The sequence below is a fragment of the Chenopodium album genome, chromosome 12 (assembly GCF_948465745.1).
Source record: "Chenopodium album chromosome 12, dcCheAlbu1.1, whole genome shotgun sequence".
NCBI lineage: Eukaryota > Viridiplantae > Streptophyta > Magnoliopsida > Caryophyllales > Amaranthaceae > Chenopodium > Chenopodium album.
Window position 1 is genome coordinate 63,119 of NC_137845.1, and position 16,968 is coordinate 80,086.

Genomic DNA, 16,968 nt, shown 5'->3' on the forward strand with positions numbered 1-16,968 from the left:
CCATCTAATTAGATGAAAATCGAAATTTAGGGGAAAACACAAAATAAACAACAAATTACATGCAATAATAGCAATATATACCATCTAATTTAAGCATAAAATCGAAATTGATATCATGTTAGCAATAATGTCATGAAGCAAAAAGCAGGAGATTCAATTGAGAAAAATAAAACTCAAATAAAACAGAAAAATTAGGACAGAAAACCCTAGAAATTAACACCATAGATCGAAAATAGCAATCAACAAATAGATAAAAACACAAACAAAAAATATAGATCGCAAATCAAATTAAGTAGCAATATTTCGAGATAGAAAAATCAAAACACAATCAATCAAACAAAATAATTTATAAATTCAACACAAACTCAAATCTAGGGTTCTTCAACAAAAAAGTGAGATATAACAAACCTTGAGATTGTGGATTTCTGGAAATTTGAAGTACGAAAATTTAACAACTTCAACAAAATTTGTGGTTTCGATCGATCAAAGTTGAAATTTTTTTGGGGAGATCTGTCGTATAAGAGGAGAGAGAAGAGATAGAGGAGAGAAACAGGATTTGTTTCCCCAAGTTTTACACTGGAAACAAAGTGGTGGAATGGGTTAGAGGAAGGAAACGATTTCTGTTACTTAACTCATAAACCAAACATGTTCTAACGGAAACGGTAATCTGATTCCGTTTCCAGCCCTATAAAAAGCCCATACCAAACACCCCCTTAGAATATTTAATAGTTACTCCATCCGATTTATAATAATCTTAGTAATTTGAGTGATATAAATGTCAATTCGTATTTTAAGATATTAACCTTTTAAAAGTTGTAATATAAATAATGTGAAAACTAATGTTGGAAGTATTATAAGAAACTTTAATTGTACACTTCCAAATCTACCCATTAGTATTACTCACTATTGGACATTGGTGACTGGATATGCGCATACTTAAAAAAAAAAAAAAAAAAAGAAAAAAAAAAAAGAAAAGATTAACGAGTATAAGGCCCTACCATATCCAAATTCTAGAGGCTTCTATTAATTGCCTTGTATAAGCACATAGCCTAATTTAGTTAATCATGCAGATTCTAGCTTAGTTTTAACTTTTAACAAGAGGATAGCCGTGTGGAACCCTCCACGTTAATCATTGATGGAATTATTTTGGAGGTTCCAAATTGTTACTCCATAAGGAGTAGCATGTATTCACTTCATTTTTTAATACTCCGTATTATATCACTATATATATTTTAAATTGCTCTTAATAAATAGAAAATTTTATATGTAATCCTCATCTCTTAGAGTTATTATTATAATACAAACTTAAAATAAAAACTATAAATATTATCAATATCAGTGGATGTGTATCATAAATTACAACACTCATTTGATTCTTTAATTGTCCATAGGTTTCTAATTCTAGAAAACTTTCTCCTAGTATCAAATCATCAATCAACAATATGGCGTGAAGAGACTCAATAAAGTAAAAGTAGGGCCATTCTATAACTTTGCTCGTGGCAACAATACATTGGATTGGCTAAAAAGTGAAAGAAAAGTGGTATTTTAGTTTAATAAAGGAGCTAAAAATACTTTGTTAGAAAGAAACAGAAGAAAATATCTTGCAAACAACTAGTTTGCTTTTACATCAATTAGCGAAACTCTTTCGTGACGCATATGAATGAGTAGTGTAGATAGTCGATATAATTCATGCTTTCACTCTAAGCATCCTTCGACTTCTTTAACACTATTAAGGGTCTGTTCATATTTATTGAACTGAGCTGAACTGAACTAAACTAATTGGAGTTGAACTGAACTGAAATGAATATTTTATGAGTGAAGGAAGTTAGAACCTGAGCTGAACTGAACTGAGATGAATATTTTATGAGAGAAGGAAGTTAGAAGCTGAGTTGAACTGAACTGAACTGAACTGAACTAAACTGAAATTAAGCTGAAGTGAACAGGCCCTAAGTAGTGTTGGTATAAATATTGAAAATGGAATGTAAAAGAAACAAAAAACAGAGTGGAAATAGAAACAATTAGCTCTTACTTTTTTATTTGTTTTGTTTAAAGAATTACTTAAACCTTTTTTTTTTTTTTTTTTTTTTTTTTTTTGGGTTGAGGGTAAGGTTAATTATTACACTGGATTTTAGAGGGTTAACAAATAGGTGAAAATCATTACCTAACCAAACACAAGGTAACCATTACCAAACCAAACCTTTTAACCAAAGGTGACGTAACAGTAATGACTTAATTAAATCCGTTTTCAAACATAAAAATAAAAATTGTATTTATAATGACGAACATGTATATATGACTACTAATCTACAATATCAAATAGATTCTCAACTTATAATTCATACAGTATAAATTAGAGTAAGACTAAAAAGTTAAACAATATATTTAGGTGGTGTAAAACTCGCCTTAAATCTATAGAATATCATCATATAAATTGAAATCAAATAAATCTATGATTGTTACAACTCTTCTTTATCCACCTTTTTGGTGTGAGAAGCCGTAATTGTTGGGAGATTCAATTGAGCCTTCTTCATGCTCCAAGCACTCAATTTAGTGATCTTAACATCTTCGGTTCCATAATTGAACACATACAATTTCGCGTTGTCGTTAGTTGCTAGTGTTGGATAAACTCTTGCAGTAATGCAACTTTTTCCATTCGCACCAAAACTCTCCACTATGGAATGATCAATCTGTCCCAAAGAATTAAAAAAAAGGTTTAGCTATACTTTTGTAAAATTTTAATGAATGTGGGAATATATATGGTTTTAAAAAGTTTGTTGTAACTCACCAAAATTCTCAAAGATAGCTCATCATTGACAGGATCAACATCCACAAATGTTCCAAAACTTAGTTTATCAGTAGTTGGATTTAGAGAAGACCTGTGCAAATCAAAAGAACAAATTTGAAACTTCAGCCAACAAATAAGACACAATTTGTGTTAGATTGTTACCGTGTTCCTATCCAATATGGGCATTTACTATTTTAGAATGTCTAATTCCTGATATAAAAATGATTCATGATTATATTTTGGTATATATATTAAACATTTAAACTACTAACCTGCTTTGGTCACTGCACATTAAGACCACATATTTGCTTGAGCTTTTGAAAATTCTGAAGAAGACCGCAGTGTACTCTTCAAGGCCCGTCGAAGCAAGTGTTAGGAGTCCAAATGGCCCAACTTTTCCATCAAGGTATGCTCCTTTCCTGCTGCATAATATTTGTGGGTTGGTCCATGTTGGGTCCAATTCCTCAACATTCTTTAATTTTGGTACTTTGAATGAAACTTCCACATCCGCCTTTACCCAAAAAAGAATGTTATAAGCTATTAAGAAAAAAAATAAATAAATAAAGCTGTTGTTTCCCATAATTAGTTCATTTTAATTTTTAATCCATTCACTATACTCGTGTTGTTTTAGAAATTGTTTTAATGCAACAAAAATTGTCAATAAAATTTCAATTGCAAGAAAGGTTTAGTTCTGGAGTGACTGAGGTCGACAAACATAAATTAACATGCATAAGGAGCTGTCTCAAGCTTAATCGTATACGGAGTATGACACAGCATAAAAAATTAGTAAGACCATTAAGGAGAATGAAACCTGAGAGGCTGTGACTCCAGATACTTCAATGAGCGATCCTCCACCAATTACTTGAGAAATCAATTGTACTGAATTTTCTCGTAGACTTTCAACTTCTGTTAGTGGCCATTGCACCAATTGTTTGCCAGATTTATCAAGCACAATTGTTCTTGGAATTGCCTTAATACACACAAGTACAAGACATTGCTAATTAGTTACATGTACATAGAAAAAAATAAATAAATTATGGAGCTTAGTAATGGTTGATTAGTTACCTGAAGTCCGGACCAACCCTTTTCGATGTCATCTGTTTGGGTTGAAGATTCATTAACCCACCCCCATAATATTCTACGATTAGTTACATCGTCAAAGAAGGACTTTGACACGTAAAATTTACCATAATCATACCTCAAACCTAGATCACTTTCAATTGATCCCTCATCCGGGATATAGACATCCTTATCAATGTCATACGTTCCAATAGTGTAGTACTCATATTGAGTATCAAATAAACTTACTTTGAAGATATGCTTGACATCCTTACCAATAACAGATGTATCAGCACCTAATGACTTTCCAACATAAACAGGGAAAAAATCAGGGCACTCCCAAATCCCGGTACCTTTAGCTGAATGAAGAGGATGTTCGGTGTTGCTCCAAGTAATAAAGTCCTCACTCGTAAATATAACTGCTAAGCCGCGTTTAAAATGTTGTGTACCAACGATAACTCTCCATTTACCATCTGGTAGTTGCCACGCAGTAGACGGATCTCTAAATTCAGAAGCATTGATGTTGTCATTAGAGGGTGTACCAACCATTAAGGGATTTTGAGGTACCTTAACCCATTCCTTAAGGTAAGGGTCAGACAAATTTTTGGGCAAGGCCATGTTTTGGACTTGGTACTTTTGACTGTCGATACCAGTGTATAAGATTGCAGGCTTATTTCCGGGGAGTATGGTAGCAGAACCCGACCAACATCCGTTGATGTCGTAGGATTCAGATGGAACAAGGGCAATTGGTTGGGGTGTCCAGTTGATTAAATCGGTTGATGTAGAATGTCCCCATACAATTTGAGTGTGCCAAACAGCATCATTGGGATAGTATTGGTAAAAGAAGTGATATATTCCGTTGTAAATCATGGGTCCTATAACACATAAACAAAAGAGAATAGGGTTTGTAATTAATAAAATGTTACAAACCCCCTCCCTTGAACTATGCAGGTCCATTATTTACAAGCCTCATTGGACAACCGTGCTGTGCTCTACCCGTCCCTTCCCCTACAGCCTCCATGGGACAAGGGGAGCCCTAGTGCAGCTACTCTTTCTAGTTCACTTAAATGGTTATAATTTACATCTTTAAGGCCAAAGTTTAAATTTTTTTACCGTATATTGCCTATTAATTCATACATGAAGATTTTATCAGTCTATATATGATCATGTTTGATTTGTCTAATGAGTGTCTTAAGATATTTAAATGTTATAGCTTATACTAACACATAATTAAATGTCACATTATTAGTATACCTTTTTTTTAAAAAAAAAAAAAGTGTAACCATTTTAGTAAAACGGTTCTTCCATCTAATTAAATAATACAGAGTAATGTATTGACCGTTATAAAGTTCACACTTATGAAAGCCAATGAAGTACAGTGGATCTTTTTTAGCACTAAAGAAAAAATTCTTTTTTAAAATTAGGCACAAACTAATCTATATTCATCTTGACCAATAAAAACAGGAATAATACAGCAAGATGCATAATGTAAAGTGCAATGGAGTATTATGACCTTAAACTAGTCACTAGTGTATATTAAGCCAAATATTAAACAAATTAAAAAGGGAAAAAAAAGGTAATTAAGAACTAACCATTAGGATCTGCAATCAATCCAGCCCAAAATCATATCCAATTTCAGCATCAACTCCAGAATATTCCAGCAACCAAAAAAGAAAACACAACCATTAGTTGTTGATAAACTTGAATTAGATAGCTAATCGAATACATTAGAGAAGAATTAAGAGTTAATAAGAAAGAGAAAAATAGCATACCATTCATCCAAAATTGGGGTGGCTGAAAGTGAAAAGCAGTTCTATATGGATCATCATTTTCACGATTAATCATCTGATCATCAACAATAAGAATATCATCATGATTATTATGGACCGTCTGATCTTCTGCTATGGTGGACAACCCATGGCTGAGTAGCACCAGATAAATACTCAGCAAAAACCAACGACTTCCATTGTTAGGATTAGGAATAACCATTTTTAGTGAGAAAGTTTGATTTAGAATTTTTGATTAAGATTTGATGAATAACTAGTAGCTAAGTGTTGGGGTTCGATTTATGGATTGGATGTATATTATTAAACTATTGTTATTAGTAGTAATCATTTACTTAACATATGATATACAATTATACGAAGTATATAATAATTTTGACTTAAAGAAGCAGTCTTTGTTATATTATTATTGGATTATAAAATAAGATTTTGCAATTGTCTTTTTCATATCATCTGCAATTCTTAGTTGTACATTCTAATAAACATCCATCGTGCTCCGCAAGATGGATCTTTGTAAAGTTTCATTATCTTACCTGTTTAATTTTTTTAAGATTGGTTTTTCTAAGACAACTTGGGTCTATTGTGTTTAATATACGTATACGTATACATACATTGGGTTGTATACTTGTATCAGTAAAACAGGATTCATTTGGCCATTTTGAAATATTTTGATTAATTGTATGTGATTTTAATTACTAATAGTGAACTCAATAGTTTTGATTAGAATTTGCATAACCAAGATAACATCCCTTCAATATTTGTTTTATTTCTTCTAGAAAACCTTATTTGTTGTCAATCCACCGTAACAATTGGCATGATTTGTGGATTTTTGAATGTTAAAGGATATACGAGTACAATACTGTTAACCATTAATCCTTTATTATGCATATACTCCCCCCCCCCCCCCCCCCAAGTCATCGTGTAACCCGTAATACTTTTCTTTTTGCTTGACATTTTTTTAGGTTCGAGTACAATTGTGACACTTCAAGTTTGTGTAGTCTTGATTGGATTATATATCACATGTATAATATTAAAAAATAAAAATAAAATTACGCTTATCCAATTCCAAATTTCAAATCTATGAACACAAGACAGATTTAATAAGAAACTTTTTAAAAACTTAAAATAAAAATTACCTAACAATTGCTCCTCCACTATAGGAATAAGAATCATAAAACAAAATGAAGCTATCATCTATCATAAAATTCATAATCATCTTTATGCTCCTCATTGTGATATTCCATGTTCTTGGAGAGATTGATTTGGGCCATCTTCATACTCCAAGCATTTAATTTAGTAATATTAATATTCACTGTTCCATAATTGAAGGCATACAACTTTGTTTTGTCATTAATTGCCAATGTGGGATAAACTCTTGTTGTGATGCAACTTTTTCCATTGGCCCCAAAGCTCTCCACAATAGAATGATCAATCTGCCAAATATTAGGGGAAAAATTCACTTATTGTTTTACAAAATAATTAAAAGTGTAAATAAAAATTAATTTCTAAAGGCTAGTTCAAGCTCACCAAAGTCCTTAAAGACATGTGGCTTTTTTTGAGTCAAATTTAATCGGCCCAATTAATCTACATGCTATGTCTCTTCCCCTATATGCAATCTCCCACTCCTCAAAAATTCAAACAGAACATCTCCTGTCCTTCCAAATCTCTTCCCATCTCTTTGATCTGATCCAATCTGTTTTTTTCTCCTCTCCCAGTGACTCCCATTTTTCAATCTGGTCCTATAAAGGGAAATTTGACTCAAAAAAAGCCAAGCTGTTCATCCAAGACAATGGGAATTTTACCTCTCCTCCAATTGATTGGAGTTTAATCTAGAAAGCAAAGACTCTTCCCAAAATAAGATCCTTCCTATGGTTGTTAGCTTGGGATCGCATTGCTCACAAAAAAAACCTTAACCAAAGAATGTCCTCTGCCTCTCCCAAATGCTCTTTCTGTCCTAATCATGATGAGACTAGCTCTCATATTTTTATTCCTTGTGTCAGAGCAAAGGAATTCTGGGATTCCCTTGCTTACCCGACTTCCATACCTGATAACTTGGACTGGACTAGCTGGCTTGCTTGCAACCTTAAGTCCTCTGTCCTTACCACTTGGTCCATCCCATGGAACACCTTATTCTGCTTTGCAATTTGGTCCATTTGGTTAAGGCGTAATGCTTGGTCTCTTTCTAACTCAAACACCCCCCTCTCTATAGCAATCAATCAGTGTACTTGGGCTGCTTCGGAATTCTACTTCTCCTTGGAGTGCAATAACGAAAGCCAAGAGCCCATCCTCTCTCACTGGTCTCCTCCCCCCCCCAAATTACTACAAAATCAACTGTGATGCATCCTTCATTCATTCCTCTAAAGAGGCAGGATGTGCAGTGGTGTGTCGAGCCAGCTCAGGTGAATGGATTGAGGGTCTTGTCTGGAAGAGTTACCTTCCTTCAAGCCACGATGCAGAATTGAAAGCTATTAAGTTAGCTTTAAATCTAGTAAAAAATAGAGGCTGGATGAATGTTCTGATCTGTTCTGATGCGAAGAGGGCTGTTGTGGAAATTAATTCCCCCGATTGCACCTCTAATGCTACTACATTACTCACTAATTGCAGGGACCTCAGAACGGAGCTCCTTCTGGATATGCTCTTTGAGGAAAGGAGCAGCAATGACGTAGCAGATGTGCTAGCTAAGGATGCAAGAGCCAACCTGATTCGCATGAATGAAATTTGTATTTTGATGCAACCACCTGCTGCTGTTTGTAATGTTTCTTATGAGAAAGACCTTAACTTTTGTACTAATTTCTCCCTGAACAATTTGCCTGGTGATGTCCCAGCGAATCTGGCTTGTAATACTCTTATTGTTTAATTAATGCATCCTCATTTCAAAAAAAAAAGTCCTTAAAGACAAATCTTCATTAATAGGATCCACATCCACAAACGTCCCGAAACTTAGTTTGTCGGTTGTTGGGTTCAAAGTAGACCTGTAAAATCAATAATATATGTAGTGACTTTTTTATTTTTATTTTTATTTTTTTTCGCATGGAAAGAGTAGTATTACCTAGTGCTTCAAAGGACCTAAAATACTAACCTGCTTGGATCGATGCACATTAAGACAACATATTTATTTGGGCCTTTGAAAATTCTGAAGAAGATCGCAGTGTATTCTTCTAAGCCCGTAGAAGCAAGTGTTAGCAGCCCAAAAGGCCCAAGTCTTCCTTCAATGGATATACCCTTTCAGCTGCACAATATCTGTGGGTTGGTCCATGTTTGGTCTAATTCCTCAACGTAAGTTAAATCTGGTACTTTGAATGAAATTTCTACATCCGCCTTCAACAATATAATAATAATAATAATAATAATAATAATAAAATAAAGAAAATTGATTAGCTTCTTCTAATTAGTGCACTCAATTGGCATGAAAAAGAGCTTGGGACAGAGATTAGGTATGTATATAGTGGATTAGGTGGTAATTATATGCTTTATATATACAAGGTCTTTGTTGTAAGTTACTACCTTAGGTGGTCATGTTGATTTGGGAAAGAAAGGGGTCATTAAGTGTCACGTGATGGTCACATGACCAAGTCAACACCGGAGAATCTTGGTATAACTTCATATTCCGGCCTAAGGCAGTAAATTACAACATTTTTCAAAAATTAGGTAGTCAATTACAACATTTTTGTTAATAGGTAGTTTCTCGCAAATTCTGGACTATAATAGGTATTTTTTCACAAAATTTCCTAAAATATAATCATGAAATTTGGACCTCTTGATGTTGAGCTGTGATGATCATTCCATGGCTTGATAGCATAAGAGCAATACTCAACACTAACCAACCCCCATTGATGGGAATGACCATTATTGCTGAGAGAGATTCAATAATGTTGATTTGGATTAGATTGAACTTCAAAGAGTAGGTAGGTGTTGCGTTTACTTTTTTTGTATTGAACAGATAAACTGTATGGTATGTTCAAATGCACCAATTAGTTTGTATGTCAATGATTTTGGAACTTATAATATGACTTGATTATATTGCATTATTATAAATTAACCATTCTGATGCACCCAAAAAAAGAATAATATTAACTAACTCCTATACTTAGATTAAAAAAATTATACTTGTTGATTAATTTTTAATCATCTTGTTTAGATCGGAGAGAGCTTTTGGTAGGTTGCAGTTGTGATCGTACAATAGTGTAAACATTAAACTCCTAAGTTTGTCAAAAAAATTAAAAAAAAAAAAGTTTTATGTGTGAGAGTTGGTATCCAAAATATTACTCTGATCAAACTTTGTGTACATCATTTGTCCTTTGCAAATCCTTAAAAAAATCTCCAGCCCCATTGAACTTCGAGTTTAAAATAAGAACTAGAATATATCAATCTATTTTTGCCTTAGAAGTGAAAGTGCTCCGTAATATTCTTTTCTTTTGTATCATCTTTACCTTAATTGCTTTATGGATATTGTTGAAAGTTATTTATTTTCTAAATTGTTAACACTGACTTCATTAGCCACATGATCTGATAAAATGCACATCAAAATTATATACGGAGTGATCATGATACAAATTTGACCGGCCCTTTTGTAAATTGAAGAATATAGTAATAACTAATAAGTAATTTTAGAGATTTGTAAGTCAAATTTTATGAGAAGGCAAGAAGCTATATTCAACCATAATTCCATAAATTCAATCACTTAAAACCTACTTACGTACTATCAGTGGCGGATCTTGACAACTTGCTTTTGGGGGGCTGTGTAGGAGCTTATAGGTACTATAAAGCGGAAAAACATGAACCATATTCACAAACACCTAATCCCAAGATCGCATGCATAACACACAAGACACATAATCATACCTTTGAAGCGTGAATTCCACGTAGCAATTCGACAGGAAAATCAGGGAGAGAATAGAGCCCCAAGCGTTGCTCCTCTACTTAGTCTACGGGATTCGAACGAGCCGTCCACCAATACTAGATTGGTCGAGTAAAAGAGGAAAATCGCGATCACCACCTTTTATGGACTGAACTGACCACCACGAACCACCACAATCGGCGCCGAGGGGAGGAGAGAGCCGTGAGAGAAAGAGGAGTTTGAGAGAAGCTGGTTTCGTGTTTGCTAATTAGGGTTTCAACTTAATAGTAAAACTGTTCTGTCTAATAACCTAGGCATCTAGTCTACTTATAATCATATTATAATTAGACTAGGTTAGGAAGCCCGAAACCTCTCTAAACCCTCTACATGGACGGCCATAATAGGAGATGAGGCCCATCTTGGGCCTCGTCCTCTCGTACTCGATTTAGGCCCTTTGTGTGACCTTATAGGATCCGTCCAATTGGGTTTTGGCCTATTTTACTAGCCCAAAGATCGTTAGTATCTCTAGTTATGATATAACGACGACCCAAATGTACGAACTTAATTATCTCCATAATTTGATCCATTTATATATCTAGTAATTGCACACGACGAAAACATAAATCCTTAAGGCCGATCGAATTAAATTTCAATTAATCCTTAACCATCTACTCTGTACGATTTTACACTATTCATGTATTACCATGACATGTTGTTTTTACTAATATATATCATAACATGTTGGATAAGTGTTATAAAGCGACCCGTCAACCGACAAAAAATAATCAAATTCAGATTTTGACTTGTATGAAAACATTATATTTAGCATGACTTAGATACGGTGTATACGTTAAAGTATAACTAAAAAAATTAACGATATAATTACATTGCAAATAAGTAAACTAAGAAGAAAAATGCCATTAAATATTTAGGGCGTGTTCGGCAAAATATAGCTGTAGAGGTAGCTGTTAGCCGTGCTGGTGGCTGTTAGCTGTATATGAAGCTGTTAGCTGTCAACTAGCTGTTAGCTGTGAAAATAAATAATTTAGTATGAGTGTTTGGTAAACTAGCTGTGAACTGTAAAATTCTAAAAAATATAGAAGAAAATTCAACAGCTACCTAGCTTTTCACAAAAGTTAATAATGTTAACTTTTCACAAAAGCTACTTCAACCACTAAACTCTACCCCCACCACTACATTCCCAAACACTCATAATTTTTTCTATGTAGTGGTTTGAATAAGTCAAACCACTAAAAGCTACCTAAAAGCTACCCAAAAGCTAGTGCCGAACACGCCCTTAGAAATGCAAGTAAATAATAAACTTTGGATCAAAATCTAAGGGGGGCCTAGCCCAGCCTTGCCCCTTAGAAGATCCACCACAGCGTACTACATAGAGAATTTGATGAGAAGCCAAAAACTTCTCAATTAGTGTACTGTCTCTTAAACTTGTATACTATTCCAACATACGAAGAGAATAATACATAGAGAATTTATTAATAAGTTAAAATAACCCAATATTATTATATTTAAATTAATAGATCGAAAATAAATTTAGTTGCATGTAAAACCCTTACTTTAAAGTAAAGTAAAACCATATAACCCCCTTATCAAGGGCGGATCTATTCATGTGTATGGTGGTGCACGTGACTCACCAGAAAAAAAAAAAAATATATATATATATATATATATAAAATAATTCTTTTTTTCAAAAAAATATCAAAAAGACCTCCTATTATAGATAGGAAATCTCTTTGATGCTACTATTGTTACATACCCTACCTGTGTTTAGCACTGTGTCAGTTTTTTAAAAATATCAAAGAGACCCGTTATTTAGATAATGGGTTGTATATTTGACTTTTTTTTGCGCTGGATTCATTTTTCATTAAAGAGACCCGTTATATTTAATATCTGGTCTCTTAAGTTATCTCACTATTTTTTTTTTTTTTATAATTTTTTAATAATTCTTGTTTCTATTTATACTATATTTGTGCAACCAATATTAATATTTTCCCACAAATCTTATCAATTAAGTAAAAAATCATAAAGTTAATTTAATATAATAATTTTATAGTACCATTTGTTTGTAACATGTTATTTATTTGGAATATGTACTTTTGACTTGTAAGATTGAATTGTTAAGTACTATTGTAGTATTGATTTATATGTCCTATTTTTGGATTGAAATTATTTTGGTGAAATATATATATATTTTTTTATATATAATTTTTGTATTGAAACAAGTAATCAATTATTGATGGTGACTCACTAGTTCGAAAATCCTGAATCTGCCACTGTCCCTTACAAAATACAATAAAAGGATAAATAGATAGCATGGCATCGGCCACTATCTTGTAGGGAAATAGAATTCACATATTCTTCCAAATTATCAAACAAGTTGAATATAAAATAAAAGAATTGAAATTATGAGTAATCACAAATCATTAATTAGTTTTCCTTGTTATTATCAATTGGAAGATTAACTTCAGCCCTCCTCATACTCCAAGCACTCAATTTAGTAATATAAACATCTTCGGTTCCATAGTTGAACAAATATAACTTTGCTTTGTCATTAATTGCTAGTGTGGGATAAACTCTTGCAGTTATGCAACTCTTCCCTTTAGCACCAAAGCTCTCCACTATGGAGTGATCAATCTGTCCCATAAAATAAATTAATAAATAGAATTAATAATGTCAAACTCTTACAAATTTTTGTAATTGTGTTAATACGTATTCAATCTTCCATCCGAGGCGAGTGCACCTAGAATTACGTGCATAAAAAATAATTGACTGCTCACTTGATAATTATTACTCATTTTAAAATAATTAAAAAAAAAACAAAAATCACCAAATGAGTAAAAAGTCAAACTTTATTGCACATAATTCTACATGCACCCAGTTGTAAAAGGAAGGTGTGACGTGTTAACACTATTATTTATAAGAACTTTATTTGAACTTACCAAAGTCCTTAAGGATAGCTCATCTTTGGTAGGATCCACATCCATAAACATTCCATAACTGGGTTTATCGGTATTTGGATTTAGAGAAGACCTGTAACCAGAAAAACAAAGGTATAATTATAAAGCATATAGAAATTAATGATTAATGCTAATTTGCTAACACAAGCTTAGAATTGATTAAGTTTACTAATGTTTCTATCTTTCAATTAACCTTTTATGTTTTATTTTTTTATTTTTTATATATTATTATTATTTATTAGTGAGGAAACTAAACTTTTACAAAGTACAAACAAAGTTAAAGTATTCACATACACCATTTTTTTTCCCCAATGTTTATGCTTGTTTGAATCGTTTTAACGTGAAAATATTATTGATCAAAATTTTATGTCAGCAAATATGACGATTAAAATAGAACACTTAAAATACACAAAAAAAACTTGGTGGGTAACCTGCTTTTGTCATTGCACATTAAGACCACATATTTGTTTGGGGTATTTGGGTCCTTGAAAACTCTGAAGAAAACTGCAGTGTATTCTTCTAAGCCAGTAGAAGCAAGTGTTAGCAGCCCAAATGGCCCAATTCGTCCTTCAACAGATACTCCCTTTTCGTGGCATAATGTCTCTGGGTTGGTCCATGTTGGGTCCATTTCTTCAGCATCCTTCAATTCTGGTATTTTGAATGAAACTTCCACATCCGCCTTTAACAATAATAACCAAGGGATTGATCACCATTAGTAATTCGTATATTAAAATGATCAAAAGACAAATAAATAAATTATTTCAAACAAAAGACTAAAAATATTTGTGATGCATCAAACCATAATTGTAGGAAAATGCATATATTAACCTGAGAGCTAGTGATTCCTGTTATTTCAATGATGACTCCTCCTCTAATTACTTGAGAAGGTAAGTCTACTTGACCATGTCGTAGTGTTTCAACTTCCGCGACTGGCCATTGCACCAATTGTTTGCCAGATTCATCGAGCAAAATTGTTCTTGGGATTCCCTTGAGTACAAGAACAAGATATATATAATCAATATGTTGAAAAAAAAGCTAGATATTGAAGGACAAATAAAAGGTTTGTAGGGTGATCGTGATTATATAATATATATACCTGTAGTCCAGCCCATTCCCTTTTAATGTTATCTTCTGTGGTTGAGTATTCATTAACCCACCCGAATAATATTCTTCGATTATTCATACTATCAAAGAATGTCTTTGCAGCAAAAAATCTACCATAATCACACATCAAACCCGAAACACTTTCAATAGATCCTTCATCTGGTATATAGACGTCGTTAACAATGTCGTACCTTCCAATAGTGTAGAGTTCTTTTTGACCGTCAACCAAACTTACCTTAAGAACATGTTTAACGTCGTCACCAATAACAGATGTATCAGCACCTATTGACTTTCCAACATAGACCGGGAAAAAATCAGGACATTCCCACATTCCGGAATCTACAACTGAACGTAAAGGATGATCGACGATGCTCCAAGTTACAAAGTCCTCACTTGTGTAAAGAGCTGCTGATCCGTTCCTCCCTTGTTGCGTACCGATAATGGTTCGCCACTTACCGTCAGGTAATAGCCAAGCAGTGGTTGGATCTCTAAGATTAAAGGGATCAACGTTGGGTGTGCCAACTATTATTGGATTTTGAGGCACCTTAACCCACTCCTTAAGGTAAGGGTCAGACAAATCTTTGGGTAAGGCTAGGTTTTGAACTTGGTAATGTTGACTGTCGATACTGGTGTATAGGATGGCCGGTTTATCTCCGGGGAGTATGGTAACGGAACCCGACCAACATCCCCGGATATCGTATGGCTCAGATGGAATAAGGGCATTTGGTTGTGTTGTCCAGTTGATTAGATCAGTAGATGTAGAGTGTCCCCAAACTAATTCTGGTTTCCAAAATGTACCTTCAGGATTATATTGGTAAAAGAAGTGATATATTCCTTTGTAAATCATGGGTCCTATAACATGTAAACAAAAGAGTAAGCTAAAACATGCATATTATAACAATTTATAATAATTGAAAAAAATTTACTGTGTACAATCGTCTCAAACTACAATATAATGATTTAATCCGTAAATGACTCAAACCTAACCAATCGACCTAACCAACTTGTTTGACATATATTGATATATATATATACTTCGTATCACATACGCAGTAAAATGATAGTACTCCGTAATATGTAATTGCATGATATTAAAAGAAACTAATACGGAGTATAAAACAAAAAGAGATGAAGCTAGAGAGGTAAAGTGAAAACTAACCATTTGGATCTGCACAAAGTCAACCCAAAAACCAATCCAACATTCAGCACCAATTTCAGCAACGAACAACCCAATCACATCCATTAAGGGCATTACCATGCAATTAATTAACACAAATTAGATAGCTCATTAAATAGAATAATTATGCTAATAATAAGAGAAATAATAATACGTACCGTTCATCCAATATCGTGTTGGTTGAAAGTGAAAAGCAGTCCTAAATGGATCATCGTGATTAAACTGAGCATCAACATTATAATCCGCTTGATTATCTTCTGCTAAGTTGGTCAACCGTTTGTTGTCATTGTTGTTAATCGGAATAGCCATTAATGACAAATAATGATTAAGAGAAATTGACTTAGATTAGATGGAAATTAAGGTGTTGCGTTCTTGGGTTGCTTTTATGTATACTCCAATTTGTACTATTCTAAAAGGGAAAAAAAAAAAAAAAAAAAAAATTATGCACGACTTTCATGCTGGGTCAACTTAATAATTAGAGGGAAGTGGAGAGGATGTAAGGAGAGAAAAGAGAGGAATAAAAAATTAAATTGTGTCAGTTTTGATAGCATGAATGTAATCAATATTATTATTAAAACTCAAATGCAAGGAGTTACAATGCATTACGTGTCAATTTTCCCCTCTAATTAAGCCAAGTCAGCAAAATTACCACATCATCAACTGCCACATCATTAAACTTTTTCACCTTATTCACCCTATTAAAATAACAATATTTATTTTATTCACCCTATTAAAATAGCAATTGATATCTATATTTAAAAAAAAAATTATAAAATCTCTCAAATGCATTCAAGTCATTGTAATACATGAGCACGTCATTTCTTTCTAAAAAAATACTTCACAGACAAATAGCAATATTTATGCATTTCTTTCTTAAAAAATATAAAATTATAAAAGAATAAATAAAAAGAAAGGTTGTCTTCTTCTTCTATCAATCCTTTGAAAGTGAATAGTCATAGTTTTTCACGAAACATAAACAACCAAACAAAGTCCCTAATCTTTAATTTTGGTATCAAAACAATATGGAATCATCATGGTTCTACACAAAAAAGCTCCAACAAATATCAGGAACCACGAATTCGGACAATGGTGGTCGGCATACTACAAGACGGGAAGGCCATGTCCATCATGGTGGAGGATGGGTCGTCGGCTGCCGACGCCGTCAATGTTTTCACTTGACGGGTTGCAACCCCTCAAAAAGAGGTAACCGATCTATGATTTTGAGAAGTATCCTAAGTGAAATTTGG

General features: G+C 33.2%; 2 protein-coding genes across 2 annotated transcripts; both read right to left on the minus strand.

Annotated features, from left to right (window-relative positions):
- Positions 1-2,383: 2,383 nt before the first annotated feature.
- On the minus strand, positions 2,384-5,790 carry LOC145571436 (fructan 6-exohydrolase-like). The gene is made up of 7 exons (XM_081630470.1): positions 5,617-5,790; positions 5,437-5,445; positions 3,851-4,719; positions 3,597-3,755; positions 3,058-3,296; positions 2,786-2,876; positions 2,384-2,687 (listed from the first exon to the last, which is right to left on the minus strand). Exons 1-7 carry the CDS (start codon positions 5,687-5,689, stop codon positions 2,457-2,459), a joined length of 1,671 nt encoding a protein of 556 aa, XP_081486596.1. The 5' UTR covers positions 5,690-5,790; the 3' UTR covers positions 2,384-2,456.
- Positions 5,791-6,782: 992 nt separating this feature from the next.
- LOC145572720 (fructan 6-exohydrolase-like) lies at positions 6,783-16,030 on the minus strand. The gene is made up of 7 exons (XM_081631693.1): positions 15,880-16,030; positions 15,704-15,712; positions 14,537-15,396; positions 14,269-14,427; positions 13,872-14,119; positions 13,423-13,513; positions 6,783-7,061 (listed from the first exon to the last, which is right to left on the minus strand). The coding sequence occupies exons 1-7, from the start codon at positions 16,028-16,030 to the stop codon at positions 6,819-6,821; spliced, it is 1,761 nt and encodes a 586-aa protein (XP_081487819.1). The 3' UTR covers positions 6,783-6,818.
- Positions 16,031-16,968: the final 938 nt, after the last annotated feature.

Bases quoted from the DNA above. Each gene is read 5' to 3' on its own strand.
- LOC145571436 (XM_081630470.1), bottom strand. From the start codon at position 5,689: ATGATTAATCGTGAAAATGATGATCCATATAGAACTGCTTTTCACTTT. The intron at 3,756-3,850 runs GTAACTAATCAA...GTGTGTATTAAG, and splicing joins AGGGTTGGTCCGGACTTCAG to GCAATTCCAAGAACAATTGT. The intron at 2,688-2,785 runs GTGAGTTACAAC...TCTTTGGGACAG, and splicing joins AGCTATCTTTGAGAATTTTG to ATTGATCATTCCATAGTGGA.
- LOC145572720 (XM_081631693.1), bottom strand. From the start codon at position 16,030: ATGGCTATTCCGATTAACAACAATGACAACAAACGGTTGACCAACTTA. The intron at 13,514-13,871 runs GTTACCCACCAA...TTCTGGTTACAG, and splicing joins ATGTGCAATGACAAAAGCAG to GTCTTCTCTAAATCCAAATA. The intron at 7,062-13,422 runs GTAAGTTCAAAT...AATATTTGGCAG, and splicing joins AGCTATCCTTAAGGACTTTG to ATTGATCATTCTATTGTGGA.